The sequence below is a fragment of the Lolium rigidum genome, chromosome 7 (genome assembly GCF_022539505.1).
Source record: "Lolium rigidum isolate FL_2022 chromosome 7, APGP_CSIRO_Lrig_0.1, whole genome shotgun sequence".
In the NCBI taxonomy this organism is placed as follows: Eukaryota; Viridiplantae; Streptophyta; class Magnoliopsida; order Poales; family Poaceae; genus Lolium; species Lolium rigidum.
This window is the reverse complement of record NC_061514.1, coordinates 329721796-329736321: the sequence shown is the minus strand read 5'-3', so window position 1 is coordinate 329736321 and position 14526 is coordinate 329721796. Positions and strand designations below refer to the sequence as shown.

The window sequence follows — 14526 nt, the reverse complement described above, 5'->3', positions numbered from 1 at the left end:
CCAACGATCTAACTTGGCTCACACCTTTGCTTCGACACCGGTTTAGATCATATCAACATACGCTACAACTCTACCCCTAGTATGACTTGAAATTGGTTTGACTTTTTTCATTCCGCTACTCATTGTGTGCTTCCCACATGTGCCAAAAACCAACAGCCAGCGCCGTAGCATGGATATTAGAGGCGTGGACAAGGAAATTAAACAACCATTGCTTGCAAGTAGCGAAGCTTTTCCTGCTAAGATGCATACGTACCCACTGTTTGATCTCCCGCCAGCAAGTAGTTCGTGCAAACTGACAGAAAAGCATCGCATGTTCAAAGATTTTCTCGTCGCGAAACAAGCTAACCACCGCTCAGTAGGCAGTCATGTACGAAACGCCATAGTGAATGTTCATCTTCCCCAGCACCTGGATACTCAAGATTGCTTCCCAATCCTTCTCATTATCTGCCCAACTCGAGTTCGGGTCCTTGCCAGTCGAACTATGAGTTTTAAAGAATTTGGACGAGCGTGGGTATATAGGGTTGCAAATGCGGCCATGCTAGGCCCCCAAAACTTTTTTTGAACAAGTTGAGTATGTACTAGAACCGTTAATCACAGCTAATGAAATATGAAGACGATGTGTAGTTGTTTGGATACAGAGGATTAGCAGTCAGTTTTCGGGAAACAAATTTTAGGCTGATCTTTAGGAAAAACAGTTTTGAGGATTAGTCTGTTAATATTCAGTACATGGAAAATCATACTATTTGGATACCAAAAGTTCAAAATCGGTTTATACGATTCCTCAATTACATATCTATTCTGCAGCCTCTTGCAAGGTTTGCTTTTTCACGGAGGCCGCGCGCTAGTTGTCAGTCGTGCAAGACGGCCAAAGCCAGTCCCGCGAGGTTGTGAGGGCGGCGTGCAGCAGCCACGTTCGTGCCGACTCGAGGAGACTATCCATTGCAAGCTTTCCGAAGGCCAAGTAAATCAACGGCAACACCGAACGAGTTTGGACATGGACGTGGCATGCAAGGTGACGGTCAGGGGCCAAAGAAAGGAAGGGCACGGCTGCATGCCACCGCGGCACCGCGAGAAGGCAGGGCCTACAACATCGACGCCACAGCAAACCAGAAGTTCGTCCAGGAATCACCGGACAAAAGATCGTAGACAGGATGAGTTATCTGGACATGAAATAGCCGTTCTTGCCAAAACGTATTTTCCTGGTTTTGCTGAAACAAAGTTTTGCTAATCAACACTTCCATTGCTCAAGCTAAACAAGGTTTTATGTGGTTATTCTGTTTAACCGAGTTCACAGGAAATCATTTCTATATAAACCTGATAATAACCACGACAAACCCACAGAATGATTAGAGCAGAGACGAAGGATTATCAGTAGGCATGGTAGCCAGCCACGATAATCATCCTAGAGAGATTGGGGCACACGGCAGGCAAATCACACAAGGGCTGCAACATAAGTACAAGCATAACAAGACTCAAATTTAACAGTTTAAGGAAACTCTTCATAAAAATCTCTGCTACATCCAACAGAACAAACACAGAACATGATATTTAAGGTATCTGAGACACCAACACTTAGATATAGCACAGAAATTGTTCCGAACTTGTGATGCTCCAAAATTAGGCTAACCCTTCACAGTACCAGAAAGCTAAAGCTTCATATCAAACCTTTCACTTCTTGGCTTTCTTTGGGGCCCTGTTAAGATAAGGGGAGAAAATTAGCTCACTGAAACAAACGAAAAAATAACTCAAGTTAAGAAACATTTTGAAGAAACTTACACTGCAGCTGGCGCTGGAGCTGGAGCTGCAGCTGCTGGTGGTGCTGCATGGTCCTTCGGTCCCTGTTCACCAAATAGTACAAGTTAACCAAATGTTCTAAAAAACAGCTGCAATAGTAGGAGCTATCTTTTATCATGCATCGAACTTCAGGAAAGAAAAGCTTGTTAAAACTAAATCAACAATTTGAAACAAAAAATATTGACCAAAATCAATGAATTGACAAACGTAACTCATAACAGATTCAACATTAACATCCAACTCCCAGAACATTCTGTCACCCAAACTAAACAGAAAGATGGGCATACATTGTAGTAATCCTTAATATCTTCCAAGAGATAAATATAGTCGAAATGCTAGTTTCTCAAAGACATGTGTAAAATATTGCTAATTATGTATTGCAGTTCCCACGCCATGCATCACTAAAGCCAACCAACAATAAAACACAAGAACATAATCTTACCTGAGCAAGCCGCTCATCCCTCCTGGCAATCTTCCTCACTCGGCTTGCCTTGCTCTTAGCGCGCTTGGCCTCAAACTGGTCAGCAAGGGTCTTCTCTCTTGCCTTCTCAGCCTTGGACTTGTGGATACTTTCCATAAGGACCCTCTTGTTCTTGTACATGTTACCCTTGACCTTCAGGTACATTTCATGGTACATGTGCTTGTCGATCTTCTTCGCCTCACGGTACTTGCGCAGAAGACGCCTCAGGATGCGCATCCTCCGCATCCACAGGATCTTGGTGGGGAGCCTAGCCTCCCTGGTACCCCTACGCTTACCTGTACAGAGAGGTTCCATACATATTACAACACATAATTTCCAAACATGATTACCCTTATGGACATTAAAGTTGGGGCTACAAACCATATCCTGAGTGACGTCCCTTCTGCTTGGCCTCATTTGCCCTCCTTGCACGAGACCTGGAGTGGATCTTCTGAGGCTTCCTGATAATGAAACCATCCTTGACCAACTTCCGGATGTTCTGCCCTGCAAGTTTAGGTCAAATAAAACATCAGCATATTGACAATTAGAAGCTCAAATGGATTGACTGTAACCACAAATGATTTCACATTAAAGGGGCAGGCATATCAAACAGGTAAGAAGTGCACGCATAGTAAATGGGAGCATAAGAGGAATGCATATCACAAAGAAAGACCAAGAAGGCACCAGAGTAGCTGTTATTGAGACACTCTGAAATTCAAAAGTGTTTGCGAACTAGACATTTACCAATACAAACTGAGTGATTGACAATCAGAGTAGTCATGTGTCAATGTAAAACAAAACCAAAAACAGCAAAACTCAACTAGATTCAACGCACATACAGTTTCCAAGAGGTTATCCTGGTTAAGTAGATGGAGCAACTTACTACTCAAAAATCAATATAACGTGTCGATAAATGTTTGCCAGCCGACTTCTATAGATCATGTTTTTACTACTGATGCACAAGTTTTGGCAGCCTATGTAACAACTCTGCATGCAAGCATAGAGCAGTGCAGAAATGATTTCTGTAAGAAATATGTACTTTCAACAAAATTTGCAAACACATCGTAACAGTTACCCGTGTAATTGGGAGCAATTTGATGATTGTGCAAGGATAATACATTAAATAGCATATCATATCAAACGCAGGAAACCTATTATCCTGCATGAGGACAGACCAGAAAGACGCATGCAATTGAAGTGTGTACACAAGTAATAAACATACTAAGCAAGGTAACAGGATGGTTTTGCATTATTGACGCCAGCAATGAAGACCAAAAGCGAGCCAATTTAACAGTGTCAGACGCCTAAGCTAGATAAAAAAATCAACCTAAGCATGCTCGGTAACTCAATCCAGGTGATTAACAGCATTAAGAACCGTGTGCACAAACATCTACAAGAATTGCCGACCGGTAAACACTAAAAACCATCATAGGGGGGGTACGAATTTCTACATCACAGTTCATAGAATCATAGCTAACAGGCAACAAATTTCTACATCACAGTTCATAGCTAACACGGCCCATGAGAACACTATAATCCTGCCACGAAGAACATGGGGTTATCAGCTACACAAAGAACACTAATCCTGGCAACCCGCTGTTCATATAAGATGTAATAGCAGAGCAAACAAGCATCGATCAACCGATTTCGACCGAAGTACGCCGATACCACTACCTCGACGACAGATCTACGAAATCTACATGATAAGGGCAGGAGGAAGGCGCGAGGCTCTTACTGGAGTTGGCCATGGAGATCTCATTGACCTCATTGGGGTCGAGCCAGACCTTGCCCTTGCCGCACTTGAGGACGCTCGAGGCCAGACGCTTCTGCAGCTTCAGCGACACCATCTCCGCCGCCGCCGCTCTCCCTTACCTGCCGTGTGGTTGTGGCGCAAGGGTTTGCAAATGCGGCGCTGGCGGCGCCTTATAGTTCCTGGGGAATTAGGGTTTCCCTGGCTCTCAAGCTGGGCCGGGCCTTTGTTCTGTGGCTCGTTTCGCTCTATCTCTGGGGCCGACGGCCTAAAGTGTATTAGGCCCACTAAAAAGGATGTCGCCATTCTCCAACTTCCTTACTGAGAGGAACTTTTCTTTTTTCCATTCTGCAGCAGATATGCTAAATGAAAAAAAACCGCAGTATATTTTACGTTAGCTCATTCTCATCACTCACCAAGAAAATTATTATGGTATTCTCAAGGTTACCAAATATTCTCCAATCATACATATAGGTACAATTTAAAGCAGGATAATTTGCCTGCATTACATCCACATGCATCACAACACTATGATCATCACTGTCTATGTCGCGGCGGTTCTGAAACCTCATGCTCATGATCATCCGTCATCAGTTAATCTGCAAGATTAAGTGGCATGCATGCCTCGCGAGAAAAGACATAGTGAAGCAATAGGTGTGTTAGTGTGTTCGGCTCCTAATCGCATAGGGGCATTCGGTAATCTTTCTTTATATATTTTACCATCAACTCAGGTTACTCGTAATTAATGAAAACAATGTTTGACATCATGCATGCATAAATAAGAACACGAAGTATAAATGTAAATGCCATAGAATTGGTTTTCAGGTTCATTTCTACATGTGAATATGATTTTGTGTGTACTATCTCTAGTGCATGCAGTAGTGATATATTGCAAATGAAACCACTAATTGGTATAGAAAAACACAAATATAGTACAACTGCTTATAAGTATGTAAGACGTTCATACTGTAGTTATTGTGAGTAGTACCTTAAATCATTTTCGTCCGATTATCCTATTCAACTTCTAGGAGCATGTAGAGTATCACGTATGGGGCTATATATGCAAGGACCGAAGTGGGCCATGGCACATCCTAGGATTATTGCGGAAAAAAATGCTTGTATTTATTGGTAGCCCCCAGTTTAGACAAACATGTTTCTTGCCCTTTATACTCTATTCAGTGTCTCACATTAGGGCATGAGTGATTTTTTTTGTTTTGTTTTGCCAGTTGCTAGCCATGGAGCACCGGTAGCTAAGTCTAGTAGACCTAAAAAAACTAAGTCCATTAGTTTATGATACAAAGACCAGTGGCGAGTCAATCGATCGTGGAGCTGTTGCACTGCAGGTAGCAGCAGCATGCATGGCGCTTGCATAGCCAGGGATTAGGGGCACATACAAGCACGAGGCACGAGGCACCGACTGGAAGTCCAACAACTGAACAACATTGCGAGCAGCGACAGTTGAGATGATCCAACAATCATGACACCACCCAAGCAACTAGCTATCGTATCGAGCACCTCATCTCCATTTCTTGCCCGTGTTACTTGTTTTCTTTCCCCAAATTCTTGGTTAATAACTTGACAACATGATTTTTCCACTTAACTTGTTCTTTTCATTTTACAATGCAGGTTCCACAGCTTACCCTCACTCGAGAAGAATTGATTTTTTATGATCTTCTATATACGTTTATTTTTTCTTATCTTGTAACCACTGAGAACAAAATGTACAGGGTAATTACTAATGTCTACTGAAGAAGTATAATTTAGAATTGTAAAATTATGTTATCTTCTTGGGCCTTAGCCACCCATGAATTTTGCCCATGAATTATAGTGGACTAAGCAAAGGCATCATCAAAACCATTAATCACTTTTTGGTGGACACGCTCTCGCCCTATCCACTTGGTGATGATGGGTGAAAAGTATTCATCGATGGGCAGGAGCTGGTGAAAGGGATCCACATGGTAAGAGTAGGACACGGGTGCCCGACGTCCTCATTGGCCTAATGTATCTCGAGCAAGAAAAAGAAAAAGGAAAACCCCATGGAGTCTCGAGCTGAAGTTAGTTAGAGGTATTTGTAAGTATAATTTCTAAATTGTTTCCTGGCACGGAAGCGCATCTGGTGTAGTGGTATCATAGTACCCTCCCATGGTACTGACCAGGGTTCGATTCCCTGGATGCGCACTTCTTTTTGCCACAACACCCTCGTTCTGCAAAAGGAAAAAAAATGATGGCAGTCTTCATTTCTCGTTGAGTCGTTGGCGCACTTCTTTTTGCCACAACACCCTCGTTCTGCAAAAGGAAAAAAATGATGGCAGTCTTCATTTCTCGTTGAGTCGTTGGCTTAGGCTGGTGCCAACGCGGTCGATAGCGGGGGCGCTATCGCCCGTGGCGGGGCGGGACGGTAGCGGCAGGCGCTGGCTGGGGCGCCCGGCGGTAGCGCCCGCTGCCGCCCGGCTACCGCCCGCGTTGGCGGCGTGAGCGAGGCGGGAGGGAGGCGAGAGGCGGGCGGCGGGCGCCGGCGACGCGGGCGAGAGTGGGGGCGATAGGAGGTAGGAGACGACCCGGTCGGTTTTTATTTTTATTTTATTTTCTTTCCTTCTTTTATTCTTTAAATCTCAGCTTTTATTTTATTTTCTTTCCTTCTTTTATTTTCTTTCCTTTTTTTACTCTTTCAGTTCAAAATACAAACACAAGTACACACTTGTCATATAGGCTATTTAGAAAAACAAGAAACATAATTTGTATTTTTATTAATTATTATGTAATCGGTAACATTTTTAGTTGAATAAAATAATTTTCTTGCATTATTTTGAATGTCTACAAAAATTCGAGTGAAATAACTTAATGTGAAAAAGAAATGGTGATGTGGAGGAGAGAGAAGTGAGAGATGGCACTATAGCCCGTGCATTGGCACCGTGGGGTGAGAGTGGGGTGAGAGTGAGGGAAAAAGCTGACGTGGCGGGTGAGAGTGAGGTGAGGCATTGGCACCTTAGCCCGAGCTGCAGTTTACCTAGTTGAGAATATTGGGCCGAGTACTCGGTTGGTTCATAACTTTCTTCACCCGACCCAGTAAAAAATGTACGCTCTTCTCATAATTAGACCTGCATCTGATGTTCCGTTAAATTTTTTTAGAGAACACGTGTGCTTTATTAATCAACCAGAAATAGAGTCATTACAAATTGCCATGCATCCTATGTTCCGTGAATTGGTGTGTATTTTTCAAGCATGCCACATGTTGGAAATATAGAGAAAACTACCACACCGTTGCAAAACTTGTCATTCCGCAAGTATCGTGGAAATTATACAACCTTCATTCGAAAATAAATGACTCAACTTTGTCGAGATACAAATTGTATTTGTACACAAAATTACGTCTAGATCTCAATTAGCACGATAAATTTGAAACATAATGAAAAAAATTACATATATAAAAACACTAAAAAATGCTAGCAAAGTCGAAAGTGCATAACAATTATGTTTTTTTTCTGGAAACCCCATGGAGTTTGATAATTTAATTTCCCCTTTTGATTTCTATTTCACAAGTTCTCACATTTTTAGTAATTTTCTAGAATAGTTATAATGCATCATAAATTTAGGGGATTTCTAACCTTCTTTCAAAGTCTTGTAAACCATCATCTCAATGAATAACATGTTTAATTTTTATTGTAATTTATTTCAAATTCTCCGGTTGATATGTTGTTTCCATGTGCTCTTCAAATTAATTGAGTTATTTGTTTTCTCCTTTTCCATTTGTGTGTTGGTTGGAAAATAAGATGGGCGAAAATTCTCCTCCTTGAAACAGTCTTTCGCCCCTGCTATATTAATATAACAACCACACGGTACAACTATTGGGGCCTCAACACAAGAAAGCCAATGATGGATGAGTATATTAGAACAAACCAATTAAACAGTAAATTGTGCAAGTGCACAATGGGTCAGTAGATCTTCAACGGACAGGTATGAATGTTTTCCAAGGAAAATGTGATGCCAACAAAATATTCTACACTCTGTAAGATGTAGTCACCTTGCATATTAAACAAATTGGAGGGAAACATGACACACAATATTTTCTGGATTCCTATGGATATTTTCCTAGTATACGTCAATAACTGCATTTTCAAAATATTTATATACCTCTGTTTACATGAATCTAGATGTTTGGATCAGATATTACTTGGTGGTGAGTGGGTATCTGAGAATTTTTATAGTGGCCTTGTATCGATAAAGGTAGTATTTCATAGTTTATTTTGGAACGGGGATAAGTCTCGAAGGACCAAGAACTTCATTAACTATGAGCGGTGGAGGTACAAATTATAGAAAGAACTATGAAAAAGTGGAAAATTACACCCAAGTTCTTCCATTTTGCCCCAAGGACCTCAGATCTATCTAAGAAAATGTGATCCAGTCTAGCTCCATCTCCACACAACTAACGATGCTTGTTGCCATGGTCAACCACGACGATGCCGGAGACAAGACCACTTGGGTCGCCGCAGCAGGAGCCCACCATGGTAGACCAGAAGAACCTTCCATGTTGGAAGTTCAAGAAGATTGTGTGCTGGCCACCAGGTGCCAACATCAGAGGCAGGCGGGGGGGGGGGGGGGGCTGTCTTCCGGCCTGAATAGTCAAGGACACACTCCCAACTTGAACATCCCAACATAGCACCTAAAGAAACTCCGCAAACTCTAGAGCTGAGTCGTCCCCATCAACGAGACGACAAGAACAAGGTCATATTTCTCCAGGTCTAGCAACTCAAGATTGACCTCGGGCTTATTTATCGTGGAGGGAGAAGGTGAATTGTTGCTCGCCTCCGGCTCATCCTTCGGAGCACCGCAAGTAGGAAAAGCATCAACTGTAGTGGCCGAGCGCCGCCCGCAAGCTTCCACCACCAGATATCCATCGGCATAATGCCAAACCATACAAAGCCCGAACACACGACCAAAACCTAGACTACCTACAACTACGTTGTATAGGCCGGCCTCCTCTCTCCGTTGCCTCGGCCGACAGAGCCACCTGAGACGAGGGGAGAAGAGGCAAGAGCTGGGAAGAGACTCTCAACGGGAGGAGAGAGAGAGGAGCGATGAGGGGAGAAATGAGCCACTCGTAGTATTTCATACTCGGCCAAGAAAAAATAAAACCCTTCTTATAGTAGTTGTTTGTTTCTTGGTTTTCTTGAAATTCGTTGATTATTTATTTTTTATGTTCTTCATATTTTGTTTCTTCAGTTTATCGTGTTCTCTGGTATGCCCCATGTGCGAAATCGTCGTAAATATACCACTTCAAGGCCAAGGACTAGTTCTAGAAATTTTTATGTGGTATACATCGATTTTAGTTGAGGGGACTAAAATCAGATTTTATTGCCGCAAATACTTTCCAACAAGTGCAGAACATCATACCTATATAGATATCAGTGCAATTTTTATTTAAAGAATCTTATTAAGAACCATCTTCGACCCTAAGAGAAAAAAACAGAGAGGAAAAGAGACAAAAATAACTGCGCATTTCGTGGACATATACAAGACAGAAATGCCAGATTTTACATGGATACGGGGCCTAGTGCATGCGAGTACTTGCTTTCTCGCCTACGCACGCGCAAAGAACAAGCTGGCCAGAACAGTCGGAGCTCACGAGAAGTTTGTCGAAATTCCATGCCGCCAAAACGCAAGCACAGGGCTGTGTACGACGTACGCCAATCCAGGGCAGCGCCGTATATACAGGCCGGTATCCTCGCCTCCTCGGCCTCACGTGAGTAGGTAGCGGGGCGGGTTCCCGATAAAATAGGGGTAATGCGGCCAGCGGAATGTCGCTGCCACCGGAGACAGACTGAACGGAAACATGGCTCCAAAAGGCCGCAGGCTCGATGGGACGCCACGGGCGGGGCGAGCTTCCCGTGCCTATGGCAGCGTCACATTCTCTTCCACGCGAGTTTCCCGGCGGCCAGCTCGAACAGAGCGTGCATTCGATCATAGGATCCGCGTACATGCAGGGAATCCGGCGAGCTGGCGCGTGCAGGGAGAGCGCGGCCATGCTCGCATGTGATCTCCGGGCCGAGGAGGACGCCGAGGCAGAAGCCCCATGCAAGGCTCCTTGCGATCACGAGAGCACCTACGTAGCGCGCGTGCGACGAGCTTGATCTGCTCCGTCCATGGCCTAGGGCATGCGTCGACATTGTCATGTGACCGATCGAGCTCCACCTGAGGCAAGCTGCGACTGCAGCCTGCGACGCCGTTGTGGAAGACGACGTACGCCTCCCATGGACGGGCGGGCGCGCGCGCGCTAATGTTTGAGCTGATCACTTACCAGAGTGTCCATTCTCACCCTAATGCTTCTGAAAACCTTATTGCCACTCACCTGGTGGAAATTCTCGAGGGACACGGTTCCAAAGCCCCCCTATGATTATGAATGCGATCGCGTGGATGGGTTGACAGATCAATAAGAAGTTTTGACAAGTTTTATTAAAAGTCTGAACTATTGAAAATGGCTAGATAACATATTTGAATACTTTTCCTCGCGTGTAGACCGTGGATAACACACGGATGTGCTAGCTAAGTTTTTCAAAAATCCGAATTATTACAAGGGTTAGATAAAAGAGAGGGTGTCTTTGATCATGGTCAAAAGATTGTTTCTTGTTTTTTGCAAGGATTTTTTTGAAAGGAATTGGTTCTTATTTGGATTGTTGCCAATTTTTGGCTTGCCCTCCACTACCAACTCTAGTATATTTTTTTAGCCAATGTTGGCAAACTTGTAAGCAATGAATAGCTCAATCAAAATATTGGCTAGCAAAACTTTTGGTAGGGCAATCTTGGACACAAACCAAATACAGCCATGGTCTCTGTAATGGTGGAAGCTCATTTCTCCTCTGATCATGCCCTCGAGATAATTTTTTTTTACAACAACTCTAGTAGAAGCACTATTTTTGGCCTCTATAAGGGCTTTCCATGCTCCTCTTAGGGCGCGTTTGCTAGTCAGGGCCGATTTTGGGGCTCCCGGGGGCAGGCTCTATGGATGTTAGCCCGTCAAAAACGAGCTCTGGGTCACATTTGGCGAGTTATTTGGTTGCTCGTGAAGACATTTTCTGCACCGAAGAGGGAACTCTACCTCTTTTGTTAGGTAGGATACGCATAGGCCTATCGGCTCTGCTGGTGCCAAGCATCCCTTGTTTGGTTGCACACATGAGGCTGCTATGGTAACCTCTTCTATTAAAGTGGTGATGTTACCTAGCATTGCTGAATGAATAAGAGCACATTGCAACATTCAAATCATCAAAAAGGGCTGGCAATACACATCACACACAGTTAGCCTAATGGAAAATGCATCAAAAGTAAACCAACTATAGCTTATGATGCATCAATAGTTCAATATTCGAGGGGTTAGAATATACCACCTCAAACAAGTTAATCATATTACAAACTGGAGATCAGGTTCAATCAAGTCCTAACTGATGGAGGGATATGGGACCACCTCCCAAAATATACATATCTCTTCACTAGAGCATGACTAATAGGATGATGAACAAAAAGTAGCAGTATTAAGCAAAATGCTTGCATAGCCAGTTCTTTGCCCTTCTCTGTTGTCAACAATGAAGTTTAGTGCCTTGATCAAAAAATATGGTTAGAGTTGTGCGTGAAGATTGCCTTCATTTGTGCATAGTTGACTATCAGCTTGTTCAAGAACTCAATATGCCTCGGGTTGCACTACAATTTACAAGCACAAATTGTTAGTGCGGATGAACATGCAAGTATGAACAAGGTGAATGGAAAACAGGGCCACACTATATTACGTGTAGGTCCTGCCCCAACTGCTCGTCATCATCAAGGACAAAGCAAGTGTCGTCATCACTCCATTTGAGCTTGCCTTTCTCCGTAAGCTTGCGTATCTGTCTTCACCTGGTCCTCCACTTCGTGGTGTGGTTGTAGTTGTACAACTGAAGAGTGCTCACAACAATCCCAGTGAAATCAAGAACATCATTGGCAACCTTCTTCATATGGGCCTCTTTGAACCATGGGTAAAGGATATCCCGCTATTCACAAGCTGAACCAAACGGTTAAGAACGAATTCAGAAAGAGTTGGATGCAAAACCATTGAAGTTTTATGTGCATATAATGATTCATAATGTACATAAGAGGGGAGTGCGGCCAAGGACATGCCATTGTTTTTAATAGAGGGATTTGACATATCAAGGGAGTGAACATGGTTGATCACCTACAGTACGATATGAAGAACATTGCTAAGCATTGTGCACTAACAAACTATCTCTATCACAGTCATACGAATGTTAACTAGAACATGAAAGAAGAAAGATTCTTACCATAACATGGACAACATGTAGCACATATGTTGGGGAAAAGGAGACTTTGGCGGTGAACCTGGTAGGATCATCCTTGTAGTGCTCGAGGGGGAACATGGAAGGTCCAGCGTCACAATACTCGAGGGAGAAGAGATGACCTACAATTGAAGCCATCAGATCTACCCCCATCTACCACGACTCCAAGATGGAACCGGGCTATGAGATACTTACAACCATCCGAGGCTTCCGGGCTAAGGAAGGAGCCTGCAAGCCATGGCTAGTCGCCGCACCACAACCTACGTTGTCGCCGCCAACTTCGCGGACCTAGCCGGTGATGAAGCTTGATACCTTTGATTTGGATTATAGATGCAATATGGTAGCTTTTTTCCTACAAGACCTAGGCTTATCGAACATTGGGAAACACTTGGTTGAGGAACATCTACAACACTTGGTAGTTTGCTTTATCTTTCATTTAGCTAACCATTCCATTTTCTTTGTATCTTGGGTTGTGTTGATTAATTGAGATAGGCCAGGGTTGAGGTTTCACCTGCAACTATGCATACATATATAAAGATAAAGTTAAACACATTAATGTGTAATGATCTAACATAGATAGAATTTATCAGCAGCACGTCCATAAATACTATAGCCCCTATGATCCACATGCATAGCATATATATAGTCTCTTGGTCCAACCATTATACCACGAAGCACCGAGCTATGAACGATTATTAAGGAAAATACAGACCAAAGCATTAAGATCTATGTTGTTGTTGTTGTTGTTGTTGTTCCCAAATGGATCACTAAATGACTACTTTACTCTTCGGTTGTTGAGACGGTTGAGGTGGCAATCCTCGGTGAACTCGATGCGAAGTGATGCAGGGGTACCATCTTCAACAGTGGTCAACTTGTGCCACCACCGCACGCGAACGACTCCTTGTGTTCATATAAAAGTAAAAAAAAACTTTAGCTTATTAAACTTTTATTCCAATAGAGACATGAAATGAATCTCCTCTAAATAACAAAACTAATCATGCTCATCAAGAAAAACAGTTCATGGCAAGACCTAAGTATAAATGATAACGGCAAGAGATAGAGAAAGGTTTTGATGCAAACAAGTGACGAATTGGAGGACAAACATACCTTGGATCATGCAAAAAATCAAATAAAAAAACAAGGGGAGATGGAGATCCAAATTAGGTGTTCTGAGGTGTGGAGGAAGAAGAAAGAGAGATTGGAGATTTAGTTTTAAGTTTATCTCTCTCCCAACCCGATATATGGCGGCTGCTATGTGGTCCTTGCGGGCGATACGATCGCAGCCCGCCCGTACCGGGTGTCGTGACCAGCGAGTTAGTGATAGATCCTATTTTGATCACTTTTACAAGGGATTTCCTACTCATTTTTGTTTGGTTTCGATGATTTTCCGGTTTCAACTAACACTAATATTACAAAAACAAAGAAACCTTGTTTTGAATTATTACTTTTATATAGGTGCCCAATTTTTTTTTGGAAGGAGTAGAAATCATTTATGAGCTTACTGGAGGAAATTAGGCAACTTTCAAATTCAAAGACAAACTAGGCAACACATCTAAGTGTTTGGAGAGCATTGGTACGAGAGGAACCCGCTAGTACATCCCGGTCGTACCAGGTGCCACCGACTTCATCTCTTCGAAAGGAACAACTTTTGTGAAGTGACCAGAGGAAAAAAACATATAGAAAACAAGAACACACCCATCGCTTTCATGAAGAGAGGTGGAGAGATCCAGAGAAGAAGAACCATCGCCGCGATCTGATCTACGATCTCCACCCTCTAAATCCTCCATTCACCATTGTTTCCCCTTGCATAAGATAGAGAGAGATTCAAACTTGTAAGATTAGGGTTTGAAGAACTCTATTCATAAACTGGCTTGCATTTGGTTTAATCTACATTCTTATTGTGGAAATATATGGTAATATCGAGATGCACACTATTTACGTCATGATTATCTCTCTATGTTTTCTCTCATGTGCGAGTAATTCCTCATAGGCATGGGAGATGTAGGGGATTGGTGAGATGCGTTGCGCCCTTTTAATCTTCATCCATTTGTGGTTACGATTATTATTACTATGAGTGGTTTGATTTTTTTATGTTATTAATAATGTTTGTGTAATTTAAGGGCATCGAGAACATGATCCAGAGAACTCCACATGCATGATATTATTTACTAGAACTTCCGCGTTGATAACTGCAAAAATACATA

At 42.9% G+C, this 14526-nt stretch overlaps 1 protein-coding gene and 1 non-coding gene across 2 annotated transcripts; one reads left to right on the top strand and one right to left on the bottom strand.

The window, feature by feature from the left end:
- Positions 1-1547: 1547 nt before the first annotated feature.
- Positions 1548-4137, bottom strand: LOC124674142 (60S ribosomal protein L19-1-like). The gene is made up of 5 exons (XM_047210180.1): positions 3990-4137; positions 2636-2758; positions 2237-2550; positions 1777-1838; positions 1548-1693 (listed from the first exon to the last, which is right to left on the bottom strand). Exons 1-5 carry the CDS (start codon positions 4099-4101, stop codon positions 1669-1671), a joined length of 636 nt encoding a protein of 211 aa, XP_047066136.1. The 5' UTR covers positions 4102-4137; the 3' UTR covers positions 1548-1668.
- Positions 4138-6111: 1974 nt separating this feature from the next.
- Positions 6112-6182, top strand: TRNAG-CCC. Its single transcript has one exon. It is a non-coding gene; the product is annotated as a tRNA-Gly (tRNA).
- The last annotated feature ends 8344 nt before the right edge of the window (positions 6183-14526 follow it).